This window comes from Plecotus auritus (assembly GCF_963455305.1).
Source record: "Plecotus auritus genome assembly, chromosome: 10".
Classification (NCBI taxonomy): domain Eukaryota; kingdom Metazoa; phylum Chordata; class Mammalia; order Chiroptera; family Vespertilionidae; genus Plecotus; species Plecotus auritus.
In genome coordinates, this window is record NC_137785.1 from 20633245 (window position 1) to 20652356 (window position 19112).

The 19112-nt window shown below is 50.1% G+C and overlaps 2 protein-coding genes across 5 annotated transcripts in view; one reads left to right on the top strand and one right to left on the bottom strand.

Moving 5' to 3' along the window:
- Window positions 1-19112, bottom strand: part of SNRPA (small nuclear ribonucleoprotein polypeptide A) — a 752186-nt gene that overhangs the window by 341542 nt on the left and 391532 nt on the right. The gene's annotated exons all lie outside the window — the stretch shown is intronic.
- On the top strand, window positions 20-19062 carry LOC308235200 (uncharacterized protein C19orf47). 4 transcript variants are annotated; one of them, XM_080643975.1, is made up of 11 exons: window positions 20-173; window positions 1872-1973; window positions 4533-4584; window positions 7372-7459; window positions 7574-7688; window positions 9544-9625; window positions 12489-12626; window positions 14136-14288; window positions 16031-16101; window positions 17697-18027; window positions 18686-18983. In XM_080643975.1, the coding sequence occupies exons 3-11, from the start codon at window positions 4566-4568 to the stop codon at window positions 18772-18774; spliced, it is 1086 nt and encodes a 361-aa protein (XP_080500101.1). In that variant the 5' UTR covers window positions 20-173; window positions 1872-1973; window positions 4533-4565; the 3' UTR covers window positions 18775-18983. The 4 variants fall into 4 exon arrangements, with proteins under 4 accessions (XP_080500101.1, XP_080500099.1, XP_080500102.1 ...); XM_080643973.1 differs by lacking the exon at window positions 18686-18983 and having other exon boundaries at window positions 17697-18650; XM_080643976.1 differs by lacking the exons at window positions 20-173; window positions 1872-1973 and having other exon boundaries at window positions 4410-4584; window positions 18686-19062.

Genomic DNA, 19112 nt, shown 5'->3' on the forward strand with positions numbered 1-19112 from the left:
GGTGGCGGCCCTGGTGGCTAGAGCGGCCGCGGGCGGGTCAGTCCGGCTTCCGGCGGCAGGGGTAGTGCTTTCGAGATGGACCTCCGGGCCAGGGGCGGGGTGGGGTTCTGACAGTTGGTTCCGCCCGGAGGGGCGGGCGGGCGGCGCGAGTGGGCGCGGGCCCGGAGGGCCAGGTGAGGCGTGGGCCGGGAGAGGTGGGATTGGGCCGGAAACGGTGGGGATGGATGGCATCCAGGCCCACTGGCGCTGCGTTGTGGTCCTGGATAAACGACTTCTTTCTCTGAACCTCAGTTTCCTCCTCTGTAGAGTGGGGGTCAGTATATGACTATATCTGGTTTGGAATGAGAAGTCAGCTCGCGCTTGTCGGAGCCCCTCGCTCTGCGCCTGGCACACTGGTCACTCGTTAATATACTATTATTGTTAGTTTTGATGATGATGTTTGTGCTTGGCGGGAAAGGTCTGGATGTGGGAACGTGAAAGATTGTTGGACTTGGAAGCCAACAGATTTCAGTTCAAGTCTCAGCTCCACGTTGTAGCAGTGGGCCTGTGCCTTCACCTCTCTGAACCTTATTTATGCAGTGAGGGCTAACAGTCCAAATATCATAGGGTCCTTGTCAGGATGCTGATGAAATGTGCGTGTAAAGCTCCTAGCACAGGGCCTGGGACAGTATTGAGTAGAACTCAGTAGACTCATAATAATGATTTTGAGAGTCATTGTTGTAGCTGCGACTTCCCAGGAAGTAAAAGGAGGGAGGAAGCTCAAAGACAGCAACAGGAACAACTTGGAATCTGGAGTCAGGGAAATCGACATCCTGCCACTTACAAATTTTCCAAATCCCATGATTTTTCTTTTTCTTTAAAACTACTGATGCATTTTCCTCCAGTCAGTCAACTTGAGAAGGAAAAGTTCTTTGCTATCCTAATGAAAACTGGCCATGAGAAGGAACTCTTAACCTGAAATACAATGGAAGCAGAACAGTTCATTAAATTGAGTGTGATTCCATATTGTCAGGAACTCATCAAGTTACCTAATACTCTGTTCCCAGCTCACACTTTGCATAGGGCTGGTATAAGTCAGTGACTGTCCTTTCCTTTTCCTAGCTCACTGAATATTTATTTATTTTATTTAATGCACACATCACCTGCTGAACGTTGTTCTAAGTGCTTGGTGTTTATGAACTCATACACATATCACCTGTTGAGCATTATTCCAAGTGCTTGGTGTTTTTGAACTCATTTACTCCTTTAAGAATAGATACTCATCATTCTTATTTTATAACCGAGGGACGTGAAATCCAGAAAGGTTGCCCTGCCTGCGCAGCTCCGGCTCTGGCTCTGGCGTGGCTCAGTGGTTGAGCGTCAACCTATGAACCAGGAGGTCACAGTTCAATTCCTGGTCAGGGCACATGCCTGGGTTGTGGGCTTGATCCCCAGTGTGGGGTGTGCGGGAGGCAGCTGATTAATGATTCTCTCTTATCATTGATGTTTCTTTATTTAAAAAATATGTTTTTATTGATTTCAGAGAGGAAGAGAGGGCGAGAGAGATAGCAACAACCTGGGCTTATACTCTGACCAGGAATCGAACTGTGACTTCTTGGTTCATAGGTTGACGCTCAACTATTGAGCGATGCCGGCTGCGCTCATCAATGATGTTTCTATCTCTCCCTTTCCCTTCCTCTCTGAAACCAATTTAAAAAAAAGAAAGAAAGGTTAAGCCATTTGCCCGAGTCAGGGTTAGGAAGTGGTAAATTAGGATTTGGATCCATGCCTTCTAAGGGCTTAGCACAGGTTATCTGGTATATGGTAATTACTTGAGTTTTGGGAGTGGTCATTTTTCCATTATTATTAATGTTATAATTTTCACCATTCAGAGAGTCAGCGCTGGAGATGGGCTTTTAATGGTGGAGAGAGGAAACTGAGTCCAGCAGGGAATTCTGCAGCTGTAGGAGGATACCAGTACTTCAAGGCTTCTGGTAAGCATAACTGAAACCTTGCAAAGACAGGTCATAGTGCCTGGCTCATAGTAAGCCCTTGGCCAGCATTATCATAGCCATTGGACTGACTTGGGTTCAAGTCCAGGCCCTGTAGTTACTTATTGTGTGACCTTGGAGCTGCCATTCTCACCTGTAACATGGGGCTCATTTTTACTTTCTTCCCCTGTGGTTGTGAGGAATTACTGAGATATGTATATACTCAGTCCCTGGCACGTGAACGTTCAGTAGGAGCTACTGCATGGGCACTGGAATCGGAGAGAACTTGTTTTTGAATCCCAGTAAAGCCATTTGCTAGACGTGGCATTTGGCAAATGACTGCACCTCAATGAGTTGGTTTCTTTCATTGATTAAAATGGGTCTGATACTAGTCCTCACTCATGAGGAGGTTGTGAGGCATCAGTATATGCCTGGCTCTGGTCCTGGTGTATGAGATGTTTTTCCGCCTGACTTATTGAAGCCTCTTCTTGCCCTGCCCTTTGAGAAATGCAGTATGTTATCCTGGTCCAGTAGTAAAATCCAGGAGGGAAAGTGGGTGTTAGAGAGTCAAGTTCAGGGTGGAATGATGTCGGTGATCATGTTCATCAGTGAAGGATGCAGCAGGAGCCAGGGAAAGGCAGGATGAATCCTCGCTGGGGGCAGAGGAGAGAATCTCATGTGTGGGGAAGCTTCACAAAGCAGGCAGCAGCAAGGCGGAGTGAAGAAGGGCTTGCCAGGAGAACAGGAGAAGATAAACATTCCAGGCACAAGTGACATTCTGTGTGAAAACTGGGAGGTAGGCAAAGCCCCTGAGTGTTAGAGGAAAGGCTGGGGTGGGAAGCCCGGGAGTTAAGAATAGCCCACACTTGGTGAGCATCAGACAGTGTCTCAGGTGCTTCATACATAGAAGCTCATGTGCCCTCACGGCATTTGCCTAAGGTAAGGAACGTTTGTATCTTCCTAGTTTACAAATGGGGACACTGAAACTCGACTGGTAAAGTAATTTGCTAAGGCCACACAGGTAGTAAGTGGTAGAGCCAGATTTGAACCCTGCAGTATGGTTACAGAGTCCTTACTCTTACTGCTTCTGTTAAGCCATCAGAATGCTGGGGGGATGGGGACAGATTGAGTGTGCTGGACAGAGGGCCTTCTGCACCCCATAGAGGAGGTGGACGGGGATGACGGCGAAGGATCAGAGTCGGGGGCTGGGGTGGGTGGCAGGGAGCAGAGTGAAGAATGAGGGCAGAGGAAATGGTGGATACGGCAGGGTCAGAGAAGAGGATGAGGGCTAAGTGGGAAGTTTGGGATGGATGTTCCTGGAGTCAGATAGCATGGAATCATCAGGAGAGAAAGTTACTTCCGTTAGTTTCTTTTCAGTGCTGCTATTTATGTCCAAGAGAAAGTTTTAATTGGTGCTAATATATCTCTAACACCTTTCTAGCACCTGCTAATCTCTTAGGTGAAAATGGGTTTTTCATTTCTTCTCTGAGGCCCCTTATGGTTTGGTGCCCCACCTGTCTGCCCTTGTCTCCTCTCACTCTCCTCGCTCACTCCACTGCAGCCAGGCCAGCTGCCGCCGCCCCTCCAACATGTCAGATGGGCTCCTGGCTCAGGGCACTGTGCTTACCTTCTCCTGGAACACTCTTCTTCTGTAAAACCACATGGCTCACTCCTCCACCACCGTTGGGTCTCTGAATGTCACTTTAGAGTGTTCTTCCCTGATCACCCTCTTTAGGATTGCAACCTCTTTCTTCCCAGGCCCTCCATGTTTCTCTGAGACACTAAAGGCTTTCTGACACACCACACCTTTTTTTTCCTTTTTTAAAAAAGATTTTTATTGATTTTTAGAGAGAGAGGAAGGGAACGGGGGGAGACAGAGAGAGAAACATCAATGTGAGAATAAAACGGCAAAACATTGATTGGCTGCCTCCTGCATGCCCCCTTTTGGGCATCAGGCCCATAGCCCAGGCATGTGCCCTGACTGGAAATTGAACCATGACCTCCTGGTCATCAGTTGATGCTCAACCACTAAGCCACACCGGCCGGGCTGACACACCACATCTTAACTGTTCTGCTTGTTTCCTCTCTGTGTTCCCCTTCCCCCTTTCCTTACCTAAATGCCAGGTTCCGTGTTTTTGTTCACCTCAGTATCCCTAGATCCTAGAACAGTGCTTCACACATAGTAGGTGTGAAGCACACAGTTTTTGAATGAATGAATAAATGAATGAATGGAGTATTTATGGTTAAAGTCTTGGGTAGGGGCTGTCTTTGTTCCCTCTCTCTTTCCTTCCTCTCTTTTTCTAGTTAGAAACTTTTGAGGTGTGTGGAATAGGGCTGTGGACATTTGCTGTCCCTGGGCCTTGTCCCAGGCAAAAGTGATAGTTGTGGTGGCAGCTCTGTCCCAGGCTGACTTCCTGCCAGCTGCTCCAGGCTATTCCTGGGCTCTGAGCCCCCAGTCCAGGAACTCTCCTCTGGCAGGCAGATAGACAGGCAGCGCAAGAGGGACAAGCACTCACAGCCGGTGGCAACTCATGAGCCCTCTCCCCTTGTTCTCTCTTCCAGGCTCCAGGGAGCTGCGTGAAGGCCAGGGCGACAATGGTCTCAGTGACAATGGGTGAGTCTGTGGACTTCTCTCCGGGGCCCCCTCTCCCCACTGCCCTCTTTGAGGTATGACCTTGTTGGGGAAGACGTGGTGGGGGAGGGAGGGCCGGTCACAGGCAGGAACAGCTGTACTGTGAGGACCATGGAGGTGGGGCCAGGCCTGCTCAAGGCCTACCCGCTTCTTCTCTGTATCTTTGCCTCCTGCAGCCTCGTTTAGCCATAAAGAACTTGGGTATTGAAGTCCAGCAGATCTCCCACATGGCCTCTCAGAGTCTCAGTTTTCTCACCTATAAAATGGAGATACTAATACTTCCTACAACCTAGGATGTAATAAGGATTAAGGAGGTTATTGCATGTAAAATCCTGAGCATAGTTTTTTTTTTGCAGTTCCTACTCCCAACCTATGTGGTACTTTTTTTTCCCCTTAAGAGCTTGATTGATATATAGTTCATATTTTTACAATGACTTGTTTAAAGGCTACAGTTCAGAAGTTTATGTACATATCTTTTTCTTTTCTTCTTTTTTCAAAATATATTTTTATTGATATCAGAGAGAAAGGGAGAGGGAGAGAGAGCTAGAACATCAGTGATGAGAGAGAATCATTGATTGGCTGTCTCCTGCACACACCCCACTGGGGATCAAGCCCACAGCCTGGAATCATGTGCCCTTGACCGGAATCGAACCCAGGACCCTTGAGTCCACAGGCCAATTCTCTATCCACTGAGCCAAACTGGGTAGGGCTACATATCTCTTTCTATTCACAGATTTGTGCAACCATCACCACAATTGATTTATTTCAAAACATTTTCATCTCCCCCCAAAAACCCAATGTCCATTAGCAGTCACTCCCTCCACCCCTGGACCCTGGCACCACTAATCCACAAATCCACTTTCTGCCTCTATGGATCTCTAGATTTACCTGTTCTGGACATCTATACTAATAATAGAGGAATATGCAAATTGTCCGAGATGCTGTCACAGTAACAGTAACAACTGAACAGCAGGTTGGCAGGCTGTGTGGGGCGACAAGGCTGGCAGGGGGCTTAGTGAGGGACAACCAAACGACTGACCAGCAGGCTGCATGAGGCAACCAGGCCGGCAGGGGGGGTTAGTGAAGGACAGCCAAACGATGGAACAGCAGGCTGCGTGGGGTGACCAGGTCGGCAGGGGGGTTAGTGAGGGACGACCAAACGACTGAACAGCAGGCTACATGGGGCGACCAGGTTGGCGGAGGGGGCAGTTGGCGACCAGGCCGGCGGGGGGGGGGAGGCCAGTTGGGGGTGACCAGGCCAGTAGGGGGGGTAGTAAGGGGCAACCAGGCCAGCAGGGGAGGGCAGTTGGGGGTGACCAGGCCAGCAGGAAGAGGCGGTTAAGGGTGATCAGGCTGGCAGGGGGGGCAGTTAGGGGTGATCAGGCAGGCAGGCAGGTGAGCAGTTAGGAGCCAGTGGTCCCGGATTGTGAGAGGGATGTTCGACTGCTGGTTTAGGCCCGATCCCCGGGATTAGAGAGGGTGCAGGCCGGGTTGAGGGACACTCCCCCCATGCACACATTTCATGCACCAGGCCTCTAGTTTCATATAAATGGAATCATTACGTGGTGCTTTTCGATACTTAGACAAAAGTGCCTGCTTTTGGCTGATGGAAACCAGGGTGCCCTGGCTAAGCAGGTGCCCAGAGCCCATGCAGAATAGAAGATACTGTTTCCTCTGGGCAGGAGCCCACCTTTCTCAATTAGAGATGCAGGCCTGTGGCCTGGTGGGCAGGGGCCTCCTTGGGAGAGGTGTGGCTGTGGGTTTGTGCCGAGCCCTGCACTGCCACCTATGAAACATCTGACCTGGAGTGTGTCTCTTCCTGCACTGAGCCTCAGTTGTCTCAAGCAAAATGAGCACAGCAATACCAGATTTTTTCTAATCTCAACTAGCATTGCCCACCCCCCAACCAGTGTGGCTCAGGTGGTTGGAGTGTCATCCTATGCTCTGAAGGGTTTTGGGTTTGATTTGATATTTCTCTCCTCCTGCCCCCTCCCTCCCTTCCTCTCCCTTCCTTTCTCTAAGCATGTCCTTGAGTGAGGATTAAAATAAACAAAGTAGCATGGAATGTTGGATGTAATATTATGTATCATGAGAAAGAAAAAGAATGTTGCCAATTAAACTGGCAGCCTGGCTGGGGTGGCTCCGTGATTGAGCATCGACCTATGAATTAGGTCACAGTTTGATTCCACGTCAGGTCTGTCAAGGCACATGCCAGGGTTGGGGGTTTGATCCCCAGTAGGGGTGTGCAGGAGGAAGCCGATCAATGATTCTCTCATCATTGATGCTTCTATGTCTCTCTCCCTCTCCTTTTCTCTCTGAAATCAATAAAAATATATTTTTTAAAAAAACCCACAAAAGACAACTGTGGCACACCATCAATTGTGAGATAGATCCTGGTTTCAGAGATATTAAAAAAGAAAAGAAAGATTTTACTTGAAATCAGTGATCTTACCTAACACCTGGCCTAACAGAGCAGGGTCAATTTGAAGGTCACACCAAAGAAAACAAGAAGGAAGTTTAGAAACAGTAAGCCAGGGGCGAGGTGGCCCCCCCAACCCACCTGCTTCCTCATTGGCAAAGTGGGGGAGTCAATGCTGCTTAACCACAGATTGTCAGGCAGACGTAATTCCATCATCTGTGTAAAGCACTCAGCCCAGGGCCTGGCATTTGATAAGCATTTAATTTGTGGGAGCCGTTGCTGTTGTGGTTTTGCTGTGGCTGTTCTCTAAAGAGAACAATGTGAGTAATGAGTCCTGTCCACCCCACCAGCCACTTCTGAGTGGATCCAGTTCTTTAAGGAAGCCGGCATTCCTCCGGGACCTGCTGTCAATTACGCTGTGATGTTTGTGGATAATAGGTAAGGGGCACCGAGGGGATGAGTTAAACTCGGGGAGGGGATGAGTTAAACAGGGAGCTGGCTGGCCCACCCGCCCTGGTCCACCGTGGCCTCACTGCTGACCCTCCCCTACAGGATCCAGAAGAGCATGCTGCTGGATCTTAACAAGGAAATCATGAATGAGCTGGGCGTGACTGTGGTGGGCGACATCATTGCCATCCTCAAGCATGCCAAGGTGGTACACCGCCAGGTGGGTGCTCTGTGCCATCTCTCTGTTCCTGGGTTTAGGGTTGGGGGGGGAGGGGCAGTGGCAGAGCTGACAGGAGGCTTAAAAGCAAAGGTAGACAGACCTGGGATCCAAGGCTGGTTCTACATTTGCTGTGTGACATTGGGCACATTGCCTAACCTCTCTGAGCCTTTGTCCATCTGTAGTATGCACATAGGCAAGCCTATTTTGCAGGGTGATTGTAAATATTATATTGTATAAAGCCTAGTACAGTGTAAACAGTAGGGCTTCAGTAAGAGCTCTCCGTGTTATTATTACTAGTTGTCATCTTACTAATATAATTATCATGACCAGGATTCTTCTCTGTCCCCAGGACAGAAGCTTCCTATGTGGGATCCAGTTGGTGATTTGGCCAACAGTGTGGTGGTTCCATTCATTATTGGCCCCTCTGGTTGGCCCCTCTGGTTACAGTGTCCTTAGACAAATGATTTCACCTCCCTGAGTCTCTCTGAAACAGGCTTTTCGCACACCCTGCTACATAGGGTGGCTTTGGCCATCTACCAAATAGTGTATGTGGCAAGGAGTGCCAGGTTTGGAGTGAAGTGCTTGTGAAGTTACGATTGCTAACACTTAACCATGTGCTTGCCGTGCCTGCCAGGCTGTCTCTGCCCTTTATACTTATTAACTCATTTATACGTATTTGCTCCTCCCTTCACTTGACCAAGAAGGAAACTTGCTTCAGAGCTGTACTCCAGCACTCCACTCTACATGTAGCGGCTGGTGGGTTATTCTCATATCCAGTAGCTCCCTCCATCCCAGAGATTGTCTTCATAGTTCCCCCATCCAGAACAAGCCCCTGCAGTGAGGGCTTTCTCCAGCCAGGGGCATTCTCTGAGTTATCACGGAGATGGTCACAGAGCAACACTTCTTTTCTTTAAACTTCTATTTTTTTAAAATATATTTTAATTGATTTTTTACAGAGAGGAAGGGAGAGGGAGAGAGAGTTAGAAACATCGGTGAGAGAGAAACATCGATCAGCTGCCTCCTGCACACCCCCTACTGGGGATGTGCCTGCAACCAAGGTATATGCCCTTGACCGGAATCGAACCTGGGACCCTTGAGTCCTCAGGCCGACGCTTTATCCACTGAGCCAAACCGGTTAGGGCTAAACTTTTAAATTTGGGAATAATTTTTGATTTCTAGAAATGTTCCAACAATAGTACAGAAAGTTTCTGTGTGTCCTTTACTCAGCTTCTCCTAATGTTAACATCTTACATAGTGATGGTACATTTGTCAAAACTAAGAAATGAACACTAGAGTGCTAGCATTAACTAAACTACAGACTTTTTGGATTTCATTCATTTTCCATTGATACCCTTTTCCTGTTCCAGGATGCCTCACTGCATTGACTGATGTCTTCTTTGTCTCTCTCTCTAACAATTTATTTGAGAGAGAAAGAGAAACATTGATTTGTTGTTCCACTTATTCATGCATTCATTGGTTGCTTCGTGGATGTGCCCTAACTGGGGATCAAACCCACAGCCTTAGCTTATGGGGACAAGGCTCTAACCAACTAAGCTCCCTGGCCAGAGCTAAATTTATTTTTCACTTACAGTTGACACACAATATTATCTTAGTTTCAGGTGTTGACATAGTGATTTGACATGACCTTGACAGTTTTGAAGAGCACTGGTCAGATGTTTTGTAGACTGTTCCTCAGTTAGGGTTTGTCTGTTTTCTCCTGGTTAGGAGTGAAATGTCTTGAAATCTTTTCTCTAGCAGCTCTGATACCCCTAGTTTGGTTTAGTTTTCTGAGTTCCCTGTTCCCTCACCTGATGCCCCATCCCCCTGGTAACCCAGGCACTTTTTTTTTTTATAGGACATGTGCAAAGCTGCTACTGAGTCGGTGCCCTGCAGCGCTAGCCCCGTCCCGGGCGAGATTCGCCGAGGCACCCCTAGTGGTGAGTCCCATCTGCTCATTCTTACACTCCTGCAGTGAAGGGAACACACCTGGAGTCTGCAGAGGTGGCAGTAAAGGCATCTGAGGCCCTCTTCTCTTAGGGAAAAATACGCTGGGTGAGGAGGGGCTGGTGGTAGTTCTGTCCTGTAAGGTCACTGCGAACACTGAATTAGTGAACACTGAATCACGCTCCCACGGGGAATACAAGGTTAGGTTCCTGCAAACCTCTGATCACCACATTTTTCCCTTAGCTGATCAATACTGAACTTTCTTTTATGCGAGTTTCCATTTAAAGACGCCTTATTTACTATATATTGTTGATTCATTAACATTGAACTTGGTCAATAACACTATAACTCATTCCTGAACGGAGCTAATCTCACACAAGTATTTTTCCCATGAGGCACATACATCAGTGCCTCCTTGCACTTAGGAGCACAGACAGCACTTCAGTGCTATGCTTAGGGGGCCGTTTTAATCAGCACAATCATAGACCACTTGGTTACAGTATGAGAACTGAAACAAGAACACAGCGTGTGGCTTGTTTGACCTCAATTGGGGGTGTGGGTGTTGGGTGACTCAAGTTTTTCTCCATTCTGTGCATGTCTGTGAATGACCACAGAGGCACTATGAGTGTTAGTTTTGGGGGTTACAAGTAAATTTTAGTGAAGAGGTGAATTTGAAAATATGGAATCAGTGAATGGTGAGAACCGGCTCTAGTTATACTTTTGTTTCTTTATTATTATGATACATTAAAAAAAATAAACCTAAAAAAAAAACCACCTAAAAAATGTAACATGCATATTTGTTAGCCTTTGCTACTTAGAAAGCCACTCCAAAACTGGTTTAAAACACCAACATTTATTTCCCATGGTTTTATGACTTAGTTGGTCATTTCTGCTCTGGGCCAGCTCAGCTGGTCTCGATGGGTGATCTAGGAGACCTCAACACACATCTGATGGTTGGCTTGACGTCAACAGGGGAAATTTGGGCACATAAGTCTCATTTTCTAGCAGCTAGCTCAGGCTCATCCGTACAAGGGTGGTTGCAGGACTCCCAAAAGCAGCATAGGAAGGCAGCCCCCATTTTTCAAATCACCTCCAAGCCTCTGCTTGTATAACATTTGCTCTTGTCCCATTGGCCAGAGCCAGTCACATGGCTCAACCCAGAGTCATTGTGGGCAGGGCCTGCCCAAACGCATGGTCCAGGGAGGCTGAACAAATTGGGGGTTTGTTTCTGTAAACACCTCCTACAACTTACATGCAGAAAAGGGTTCAGATCACAGCAGTACAGCTGAATGACTTCACAGACGCGACTCCATGTGGGCAGCAGCGTCCAAATCCAGCAACAAGCGTGACAGTGACCCCAACCATCTCAGGTGCCTACCACCCTGATTTCTAGCAGCATAGGTCAGTTTTGCTAGTCTTTCACGTCTGTATAAATGAAAATAGATATATGTACTCTTCGTACCATTCTGAATATCTTAAGTAGTTTAAAATAAACTTTAAAAATTAATTAAAACAAAACACTAGTGGAAAAAATAGGCAATCAAATAGTAAGAGGAAACAGGCAAAGAAGGAAAGAGGGGAAGAGTTCTCCACAACAGCATTCCTGATGTGGCCACTTGTGTACACTTGGTAATATCGCGTGTATGTGTCTGTGAGCAGCAGTCGCGATGTCAGAGCACAAAGCACCTGATGCTAACATTCAGGAGAGACAGACAGTTGTTTTCCCTCTGCCTAAATGGTGCTAACTTGCCATGATTATACGTGTCCCCGACTGTCTCCCTCCCACTCTGGGATTGGCCTCTGCTACTTAGCCTTACATGCTACAGTTCTCACCTTACACCCTAGGGCAGTGGTCAGCAAACCGCGGCTCCCGAGCCACATGCGGCTCTTTGGCCCCTTGAGTGTGGCTCTTCCACAAAATACCACGGTCTGGGCGAGTATTTTGAACAAGTGGCATTAGAAGAAGTTTAAGTTTAAAAAATTTGGCTCTCAAAAGAAATTTCAATCATTGTACTGTTGATATTTGGCTCTGCTGACAAATGAGTTTGCCGACCACTGCCCTCTCTTGCTCTACAGAAAACAAGGTCCATCAGATACTGTCCCCCACGCCCAGAGGGAGGTCACTGCTTTTCTTGCCCCAGCCCAGCTGGAGCCAGACCCACATTCCCAGGCCTGGCTGAGTGACCCCCACTCTGAATCCCAGTTCCCTTGTCTGTATAGTTGGTTATCGGTAGGGTCTGTCTAGCACAGATGTTGGGGGTTTGGTGGTAGTGTTCATCTTTTCAGTAGATGCTTATCGAGGGCTGTGAAGTGCCAGAAATGTTGTGGGCACTGGGATACAGCAATGAACAGGCAGTGTCTCCTCAGGCAGCTTGCATGCTCTGGGAGAATCCACCAGTAAACAAATAATGTAACTTAATGTCAAGCAGCAATAAAGGCTATGAAGAAAGAGAAAGTGTAGTGTAGGGCAGGTTGATGGGGTGGTCTGGGAATTGTTCTCTGAGGAGACTATTTGAGAGGAGACCTGTGTGAAGAGGCAGAGCAAACCTGTTGGTACTCCGGGAACTGCGTGCAGCGTGGAGGGGAGGGTCAAGGTCCATGCCGGGCTGCATCACTAACTGATGGGTGAAGTATGGTAGGGACCAGTCTGGTCTTATGTCTCAGGAAAGACCCTCAGGGCAGGGAGGGGTAGGCTAGTTCCTGGAAAGACTGACCCACCCAACCCCCAGGCATCCACACAGGAGGACAGCACAGCCACAGAGGAACTCTGGCTGCTCCTTCCCCATTCAGTCCCAAGGCTGGCCTCCAGCCGGCCTCCCTCCCACTGCACTGGACTCTTCCCTTTCCTCCCTGCAGCCGCCTCCCGAATGATCGCCAACAGCTTGAACCGAGACTCCCCACCTGGAACTCCCCCCAGGCGGCCAGATACCAGTACCTCTAAGATCTCCGTCACCGTGTCCAATAAGATGGCAGCAAAGAGTGCCAAGGCCGCTGGTGAGGGGACTGGGGCAGGTGGTGGGAGGAGCTGGAGGTGAATGTGGGTTGGCAGATGGGGGTCATGTTCCCAGCGTTGTGAGTGCCTGAAGGCCACCAGGTTCAAAGGGTTTGTAATTGATCAAGTCACTGCACCTCTGGGGGCCTCGCTTTCCACGTCTGTAGGATGGGGCTGGGGTACCCTACCCAGAGGACAGTCAGAAGCACTTGAGATGGTGTATGTAAGCACAGGTGCACTGTGGTTCTCACTCAGTGCTTGGTTCAGTCTTTTTAATTTTATTTTATTGGGGTCAGAACACTTAACATGAGGTCTACCCTCTTAACAAAGTTTTAAGTGTACACAGCAGTACTGTTGACTATAGGTGGTTCAGTCTTTTAACAGATGTTCACTGAGCCCCGCACTGTGCCGGCCCTGTGCTTGATGCCTGGGGTCAAAGGTAAAGAAGCTACTGTTTCCTCTCAGCAGCCAGAGGGATCTTTCAGAACCCTCAACCAGATCTTTTCACTCCTTTGTCTGGAACTCTCCAGGGCTTCCCATTATTCCAGCAATAAAATCCAGTCCTAAGTGGATTCCTCTCTTGTGTCCCTTTCCCTTGCTCGCTGCCTCCAGCCCCCTCCAGGCTCCTTCCCCCTGTGGGGCCTTTGCCCCGTGTTCCCTTCTTCTGCAGTGTGCTTCCTTTGCAGACTTCCGAGGCTGGCCTCTGCTCTTCTAGGTCTCAGCTTGAAAGCTGGGATTGGGACTCTGGCCTTAGGGCTGTCAAGCCCTCTCTATGTTGCCACTTTCTCCCTTTGTTGGACCCATCCCATAACATGATGTTGGCACAAGTGGAACCTGAGGCCCGGGGAGGGGGCTTCGTAATCTGACCCCCAGCCCCATCATGCCCTGTCCACCTCTTTCGCACCCTGCATGCTCCCTTTTTGCTGGGGGCATTTGGAAGTGCCTCAACCCCCTTCTGGCCTTGTGATTTGCATGCCATGAGAAAGTTAAAGTTACTTTCTAAAGTATTGAAAAGATAGCCTGGGAGGGACTGGCACTCTTCCCCCTCGACACATTTGAGGGGATTCTTTTTTGTAAAAATGGAGTTAAAATTTAGTTACATACAGATTGTAAGTTTACGACTTGATTACTTTTTGAAAGGTGAGCACACCTGTGAAACCACTACCTGGTGGGGCTCTGTCACCTTCCCTCCCAACCCAGGTCTGAAGGGAGTCTGGGCTGGGAGGTGAGTCTGCTTGGGGTGGACAGAGCCGCAGAGAATGGGAGGCCCACTGCAGCCTGGGGTTTCCGAGTACCTTCTGCCCCGTCTGGCTCAGACCTCTGAGTTTCTCATCTGAGTTTCTCGGTGGTTCAGAGTCAGTGGTGATAGGGGTGGTTGGGAAGATAAGGGGTTCCAGTCATGCGGATGCATGGAGATGAAGGGCACATATGTGCCCTTTGCAGGGCATCTGGTCCCTATCCTGGGAGAACATTCTATCCTAGAAGGCGCTCAGCCACACCTTCTTCCCCAGCTGCCGTGGCCCGCCGGGAAGAGGAGAGCCTGACTGTTCCCACCAAGCGCCGCAGGGTCACTGCTGAGATGGAGGGAAAATACATCATCAACATGCCCAAAGGCACCACCCCCCGGACCCGCAAGATCCTTGAGCAACAGCAGGCGGCGAAAGGTACTGGCCGGGCAGGGGTGTACGCTGGCATAGACTGTGTTTCCTTTTTGGTCTCATCCCACTGGCATTGGCTGAGAAGCAGGCTCTAAAGGGACCCAGGGGACCTTGGACCAAGGGAACAGTGATGGTAGCCATAGAGGAGGGGGTAGGTCACCACCTCTGCCCTTGTGTCCCGAGGTTAGTGTTGCAGGTCTGCTTAGTCCCTCAGCCTGGCGCTCTTCACCGGGTGAGGGTGGGGAGGGTTCAGGGGCATGGATTTGGTGATGGCTGCCTCTAAAGCTGTGCTGTGCCTGTCTGAGGGCAGGTGCCCCAAGAAGTGGGAACTGTCATTATGAGCCCGAGGGGTCTGGTTGAGATTCAGTCCAGTGCTGCAGCTTGTATTTGGCAGTATGGAGATGGCGTTCTGTGGACTCAGAATATAGTCTGTGTTCTAATGGGAAAACGTTCAGATGATGCAGAAGCATATACAGTAAAAACAGACTGTTTCCCTCCCTCCCATCTCCCTGCCTGTTGCTAATTTTTCCAGACTAACATCCATGAACTTAACTTGCATCTGTATATGTGTCCACACACATATGGGCATTTTTTTCCTTCTAAATGTGTAGCATCATCCTATAGGTATTGTTCTATTACTCTTCTACTGAGATCTTTTCACTTTAGTGTACGTACATCTACAGTCCATCCTCCGTATCCATGAGTTTTGCATCCGTGGACTCAACTAACTGCAGATTGGAAATATTCAGGGAGGCCCTGGCTGGTGTTCACAGTGGTTAGAGCATCGGCCAGTGCATCGAAGGGTTGCGGGTTTGATTCCTGGTCAAGGGCATGTACCTGGGTTGCAGGTTTGATCCCCACCTCAATCAGGGTGCATGTGGGAGGCAACCGATCGATGTGTCTCTCTCACATCAATGTTTCTCTCTCTCTCCCTCCCTCCCCATTACCCCTGTCTTCCTTCCACTCTTTCTAAAAATCAATGGGAAAAAATATCCTCTGGTGAGGGTTAACAAAAAAAGGAAAAAATAAAATAAAATAAAATATTTAAGGGGGGAAAAAAAGCCCAGAAATTTCCAAAAAGCAAAACTTGAATTTGCCACGTGCTGAGTGCTACCCTTGATCCCTGTAATGACATAGTGATAAGTAGGTGTACCCTGCTTTAACACCATGGAAATAGAGATGATTTGCACATACTGTGCCATTTTATATGAGGGACTTGAGCTTCGCGGATTTTGGTATTCATGGGGTACTGGAACTAGTCCCCCTCAGATACCGAGGAACAGCTATGCTCATTCTTGCTAATGATTGTTTAATATTTCCATAGCATTCATATATCGTATCAAGCATTCTGTTGGTGACTGTTTAGGTTGTTATTTAGAGAGAGAACTTGTTACCATTCATCAGATTTTCTCAGAGGCCTATGACCCCAAAAAGAGTGAGAGGCCCGAGTAGTGATCAAGAATTCCTGCACACACACTTGATGAACTTGTACGAGGTACAAGGAACATATGTCAGTTTTAGTTCATCCTTCCCACAGTTGACACCAGCCAGGAGCTGGTGGGTTAAGGTCAGTGTTAACCAAAAAGTGTAGACTTAGCCTAACTGGGCCCAGTCTGTGCCTATTGTACCAGCGCTGCTTGGGGTCCAGGCTGCCATGTTGTCCCCTCCCTTGCCTGCACATATTCACCCGGGTCTGGGCCACAGGGGCCACTCAGCAGGTGCTGAATGATGGCCTCGCTTCCCTCCAGGTCTCCACAGGACGTCTGTGTTCGACCGCCTCGGTGCCGAGACCAAGGCAGACACAACGACGGGCAATAAAGTGAGTTGGAGATTGGGGAGCCACTCGGGGCTCTCAAATTCTTGTCCTCCCTGGGTGTTGTTCCTGACACTTCCCACATCTCACCCTGGCACACCCTGGGCCCATCTCACCTACCTTTCCAGCCTCAGTTCTCTTCTTTGCATTGGCGGCTTCCCTGTCTTCTGCCCTGACCTGTCCCGATGTCCAGTCCTGGGGTCTGGCTGACTCCTGGATGCTGCCCTGTCCCAAACCATCTTCAGCATCATCCCCCAAAGCAACCGCTCTCCTGGGCCCTGTCTCAGGGACGCCCCATGGTCCTCATTCTAGGCAGTCACCAGACGGATGGCGCCATCTGTCTTGCCTGCTCTGCCACCTCTCCCTGTCTGGATAGGGCAGTGGCCTCCTAACTGGTCACTGTGCAGCTACTGAGAACCCCTGCAGCCCTTCTCCCACAGCAGCAGTATGTGCTGCCACAGGACAGGCCGCCTGCCGCCCCCTGCAAGCCCACTCTTCTCCCCTTGGCCCTGTAGTCATAGGCCCTAGGCATGGTGCGTGCGTAGGAGCACCCCACCTGGGCCTGCTGCACAGTGTGAATCTGCCACCGCCTGGCTGCATGGCCTTGGCCATGTCACTTATGCCCTCCCTACCTTGGTTTCCTCTATAGTAGCCACCTCATAGGGTGATCATGAGGATTAAGTGAGAGGTACCTGCATGGTGCTATGGAGTCTGGGGCATGGTAAGCACCCTTCAGTGTCACCAGCTGCATTTCCTGCCTCAGCCCCTCACCCACCAGGCCTCACCCACCCTGGCCTTTTCTCACTTCCTAGAATCTTGGCATGAGCATGCTAATGGCACTCAGGATCATATGCTTGAAGATGGAGCCACATCAAGAGCTTGGCCCAAGCGAGTGCTGCCGTGATTCTTACTCCGGCCTTGGGGACTTAGCTGCTCCTTTTGCTGCTGATTCGGTCTTGAGGGTCTGGCTTAAATGTTGGTGTTTCCGAAAGCTTCCCTGAACTCTGAGAAGAGACGAGGCTTCCCTGTCTCCTGCTCTCCAGCACCCTCCTCCCCTCCACAGAATGTATCACTGTCGTAATTAGAGAATTACTTGTGTCATTTCCAGCACCAGGTCTGTCTTCCTCTCTGGACTGTGAGCCCCCTGAGGACAGGGCCAGGCCTGTCTTGGGCACCCCTGTGTCCCCAGCACCACCCAGCACAGGGCCAGGTACAGAGTCAGGACTCAGAAAATATCTGTCAAGTCATGACCAAATTTGTCTTTCCTGTTCATCTGTAAACCTTAGCTGATGGCCTTACCTCTTTGTGGCATGTGCTTTCTCCTCCTTACTAGACCCACTTCCGGTCAACTCTCAGATCTCATCTTAGATGTCCCTTCTCCAGGGAGCCTTTCCTGACCTCCACCCAAGGTCAGGAGCCTCCTCTGGGCTCCCCCCAGTTCCCTGGACCTCCCCGTCATGGCTCCTGCCAATATCTATGTGTCACCAATGGGTGTTTCTCCCAACTTCAATCTCGGAGGCCAGCAGGCACATGAGGCAGCTGTCCATGAATACATGATGAATGACTAAATGACTCACTTGTCTTGTCTCTGACCTCCACAGCCCACGGGAGTCTTCAGCCGACTGGGGGCTACCCCAGAGATGGATGAGGATCTGGCTTGGGACAGCGACAATGACAGCAGCAGCTCTGTCCTACAATATGCTGGGGTCCTGAAGAAGCTAGGCCCGGGCCCAACCAAGGCCAGTCCCCAGCCGGTGCTGACTGTCAAAGCCAAGGCCACAAGCTCAGCGATGACGGCCAACACCCCTACATTGCGGCGCCTGGCCCTTCCCTCCCGCCCAGGGTCCCTGTCCAAAGTCAGCATCATCCAGAGACTGGGCAAGGCTGCCCCTGTGCCTGAGGCCCAGGACAGCCAGGTCACGAGCACCAAGAGTAAGTCATCAGCCGAGGTCAAGGTCACCATTAAGAGGACTCTGGGGCCCCGGGGGAGCAGCTCCAGCGAGGGCCTGGGTGCCCAGATGGACCATGCAGGCACTGTGAGCGTGTTCAAAAGACTGGGCCGCAGGACATTCTAGCCCACAGGTGGGGCACAGGCCCCTCTCCAGGCTCTTGACTCCATCAGTCTTTAGCCAGGGCCCACCCTTGGATGGCACTGTGGGTCTCCCTCAGGCATTCAGCCCGGCCCGAGCTTTGTGGGGATGCATCCCGTTTACTGAGTCTGAGATGGTCGTTGTGGCCTGGCCTTGCCACTCTGGGACTTGCCCTTCTCTCGTGTCCTCTGTTCTGTCCTCTCTGACTGTGGCCTTGGCAGGGCCCTCTTTTCTACCTCTCCCGAGTGCCAAGTGCCCTTTTTCTCTCCTATATCTCCTCTCTCCTTCTCAGCAGCATCCACTGCCTCAAACCCCAGCTTCTCGGCCTTTTGGTCCCCAGGAGCAGGTGTTGCCCGGGGGGTCTCCCTTATCCTCCGACCCTGCCACTTCCTGACTTCCCTCCCATCACTCCTCTGGCCCCCACCCCCCAACTTTAACTTTTTTTTCTCTCCGTGTCTTCACTCTATTCATTATCTTCTGTTTTCTGTCCATGTGGTAAGGCCCGACTGTCCGCTGCATCCTGCCTGACCCTCCTGCACCTCCGGCCTCCCAGCGGCCCCCTCGTCGACAGTGGCGTCGAGCCTGTTGAGACTGTTAGCAGCCTCACTCCCAGGCTGGAGGGACCTCCCCAGACCCTGGGCTGCAGCAGGGGCACCTCCGTCTTCCTGCCCTGGGCATCTTTTCTCTGAAAGGCAGTGGCGGGTGGTGGGCAAGGGGCACTGGGAAGGGAGGCCAGTGCTGAGAGAAGAAAATAGCTGTTTTAATATATTTTTGACTTTCAAATGTTTTCCTCCCCTCCTTCAAGGTGAGTCACAGGATTGTTTTTCACACAAAGCATGTGATGGAGGGGTCACAATGAAGAGCTGGCTCTGTCTCTGAATGTCAGGCTCCCTGCACACATGTGGGCCATGTCTCTGCTGCAGGCCC